Raw genomic sequence first — 3,332 nt, 5'->3', positions numbered from 1 at the left:
GTTTGGGAAAAATCTTTAAAGATATATCATGGTGGTCTCAAATAGTTTATAACATCTCCAACTCAAAACTTACTTTCTATTCCCTTTGATAAAGATTGCAAATGAAAATATGTTCATAACACCCAGGAATGAATTCTGGTGGAAAAAAATCATGTATAAAGGTGTAAAGCTCACACAGGAGCATTGATATCTTTTTTTATTTAATGGAGAGAAGAGCATCTATGTTCACTCTTTCTCTTTTCTACCTGCCTGCCAGGAATCTTTCTTGACAAAATTTCTAAGTTAATAAAAATGATAATCAGAGGAAAGTGTTAACATATTAATCTACAAATTAGTTTTCTTTAAGTTTGGAAGCATTTCCTGAGACTTGTCAAAGGTATTTTTTTTTTCTTTCTCTCCCTTTAAAGCACAAAGCAAAACCCCACTGTCTGTCTTCCCCACCCCTCCTTAAAAAAAAAAAAAAAAGTTGTAGAGTTTTGCTTTTCTGCTCACTGCACTCCTGGCCAAAGTAAAGCCCTCTTTCTCAATGACGTCAAGATCTTTAGCAAGATTAGGCTTTCATTTCTCTATTGCAGCAATTAGCCAGGGAATGTATAAAAGGCTTCAGGGAGACTCACTAGGCTGCAGAGAGAGGCACTCTGCAGCGGAGACAGAAGATAGCAAAGAGGAAAAAGCCAGAGGGAGGGGGCAGAGACAGCCGCTCCTGGAGAACCTGGAGAAAGGACAGGCAGAGGGAGACAGGCTGGGAGGGGGAGAAGAGAAAGTATGTTTACAACGGAGTAAAGACAGAGCGAAAGAAAGAAACAAAAAACAAAAAACAAAAAACAAAAAAACCAAACAACCCCTACCCTTACAGCACAGTTAAGAAATTGGCAGTGCAAGAAGCCAGACAGCGTTTAAAGGAACATGAAAAGCTAAAAGAAAATTTTTACCATCTCTGCAGTCTCATAGGTGCCTGGAAATGAAAGTAGAACTTCCTGTCTTTAACGGACTCTGACAGGGGTAAACTGGATTAGGGGCTGGCACGCCAGGGTTTTTGTTGTTGTTGTTGTTGTTGCTGCTGCTGGTGGTGCTTTTTTTTTTTTTTAAACCATCTTAAATCCTGGGGGAAAAATGCATCTCGGAATTGAATGAATTGATGGGTACACTCCAACTGCTGGGCTGCAGAGACTGAACTTGGTCTTTCCATTCCTGCTTCTTTCAAAGAAGAGACAAGTTGGGATTCCTTCTAATTTAGCTTTTCTCCCTCTCCCTCACCCCCTCCCAACCTTTCCCTTGGTCCCCCACTTCTCTATCACCACCTTCCTTTGGGAAAAGAAGGAGCCTGGGGAAGCAGAGTGCACAGGAGCCTGACGGAGGAGGCAGAGAAGATGGGACTCCTCAGCGTAGACTTGCTGATCACCCTGCAGATCCTGCCAGTCTTTTTCTCCAACTGCCTCTTCCTGGCGCTCTATGACTCGGTCATTCTGCTCAAGCACGTGGCGCTGCTTCTGAGCCGCTCCAAGTCCACTCGCGGAGAGTGGAGGCGCATGCTGACCTCAGAAGGGCTACGCTGCGTCTGGAACAGTTTCCTTCTCGATGCCTACAAACAGGTGAGAGCTGCTGAAGCCACCGAGCTTCTCCTGGGTCTCAGGGCCAGGGGTCTGGAAGGTGTGGGGCTGCTGGCCGTGGGGAGTCCTATCTGGGGTGTCCTCTCCAGTGATTATGTTCCAGGGAGTCTCAGTGCCACTTGGGACACCTGTTGCACAGGTTAGATTTGGGAGTGACAGACACTGAGCCAACGGGGCTCTGGGTGACTTCAGCAGGAGGCTGCTGTTGCTTTGCACTGAACTGGCAGTTTATGGGTATAAAACAACCGCAGGTAAAATCAGAATTCTGCATTTTTGATATGAGCCGGTTTCTGCTGCTTTGCTGCTTTGCTTTATAGGAGACTGTGTGATATGTAGGAGGAAAGTTTGAATAGTGTTTTCTTTCAGCTGGAATGGTTAGAGTTGAATGGTGGTGGTGGTGGAGGTGGTGGTGGTGGTGGTGGAGGAGGTGGTGATGGTGGTGGCTGTGACCTCACTCTAGCTCCTCCATTTCTTAGGGAGGTAAAAACAAATAAGAGCAAGCTGAGCATAGCTACCTACTTAGTTGGAATTTGTGGATTCCTCGTTATTAAGTGCCAGTTCGCAAAAGAAAGATCTAGGGATAGGTTGTCAGAAATCCAGACTTTGTGTGTGAGGCTGAATCTACAAATAAATTCCATACAAAGAAGTGATGGGTCTATAGTGCATTCCGATGTCAGGCCTTGGACATTAGAGTGGTGACCTCCCTTACCTGAAGAAAGTGTATTCCCATCAGCTTTTGAAACACCAGAGTGAGTGATAGGTGTACGGATGTGAAAACTTCTGGTATTCCTGCCTTTCTGCTACTGGGACATGTTTAGGGGAACATTTTCAAATCATATCTGTTAGGGTAAAGTGGAATGAATACTTTTGTATGGTCCTCTATCCCTTTGGCTCCTGAAGCATCCTGGGTATTAGGAAGAATAAATGCATTTGGACAAAAAAGTTTCTATAAAAAGAGGGAAGGTGTTCCCAGTAGTACTGAGAGAGCTTGTCAGAGAAGAGTGTTTGGAAGGAATAGTGAAGCCAGATGTTCAAGCAAGTGCTGCTCTTGGAGCAAGTGGAGGGGTAAGCATCCTCACGGGAACTCAGAAGAGCCGAGGAGGAGGGAAGGAGTCCTTCCCCAGTAAACAGTGGAAAAATAAATCCAGGTGCCAGGGAAATAAAAATAAAGAGTCCAGAGCAGGGTGTTTCACTGGAAAGCAAATGTTGAGGAAGAAAAATGCCTTTTGTGACTGCCATGTGATTCATGGCATCATTATTTCGAATAACTTAAAGAAGGTCCCGTCGGGTTCTGTGGAGGGAGTGTTGAGTGTCAAGCCTCTTCCTAGCAAAGAATGCTCTCGTCAGGATAGGGAGGATGCCTGGAGGCTCTGGTATTTAAAGCTCAGTGATATTATACATGTAAGTAAAATGTATGGCCATGGAGATATTGAGAGATCCTGCCATCCCTACAGATGTGCACCCAGGATGTGACATTCCTATGCATGCTTCAGGTGTCAAAACTTAGAGGACTGGGGCGTTGTACCTTCATATTAAATATTATTGATTAGTCAATCCCCTCAAGTATAGCTATGTCTTAGATGATATGGAATGTTAGGGGATTGATCTGAGTATATTAAAATGCCTGATTGTTAAAAGACGATGGGTGTTTGCTTGGAAGAATGTAAAGGTGATTTTTGAAGAATTTTACCCATGTGTGTATATATATATATATATATATAT

The 3,332-nt window shown here is 44.0% G+C and overlaps 1 protein-coding gene across 1 annotated transcript in view; it reads left to right on the top strand.

The window, feature by feature from the left end:
- The first annotated feature begins 1,119 nt into the window (after positions 1-1,119).
- Dio2 (iodothyronine deiodinase 2) overlaps positions 1,120-3,332 on the top strand; it is an 11,399-nt gene continuing 9,186 nt past the window's right edge. The window contains exon 1 of the mRNA XM_031357094.1: positions 1,120-1,592. Coding sequence (XP_031212954.1) covers positions 1,371-1,592 — 222 coding nt within the window. The 5' untranslated portion in view covers positions 1,120-1,370. The remainder of the gene's footprint in view (positions 1,593-3,332) is intronic.

Source organism: Mastomys coucha, unplaced genomic scaffold (assembly GCF_008632895.1).
Source record: "Mastomys coucha isolate ucsf_1 unplaced genomic scaffold, UCSF_Mcou_1 pScaffold6, whole genome shotgun sequence".
Classification (NCBI taxonomy): domain Eukaryota; kingdom Metazoa; phylum Chordata; class Mammalia; order Rodentia; family Muridae; genus Mastomys; species Mastomys coucha.
Note: the sequence above shows the minus strand (reverse complement) of the source record. Positions and strands in the feature narration are given on the sequence as shown.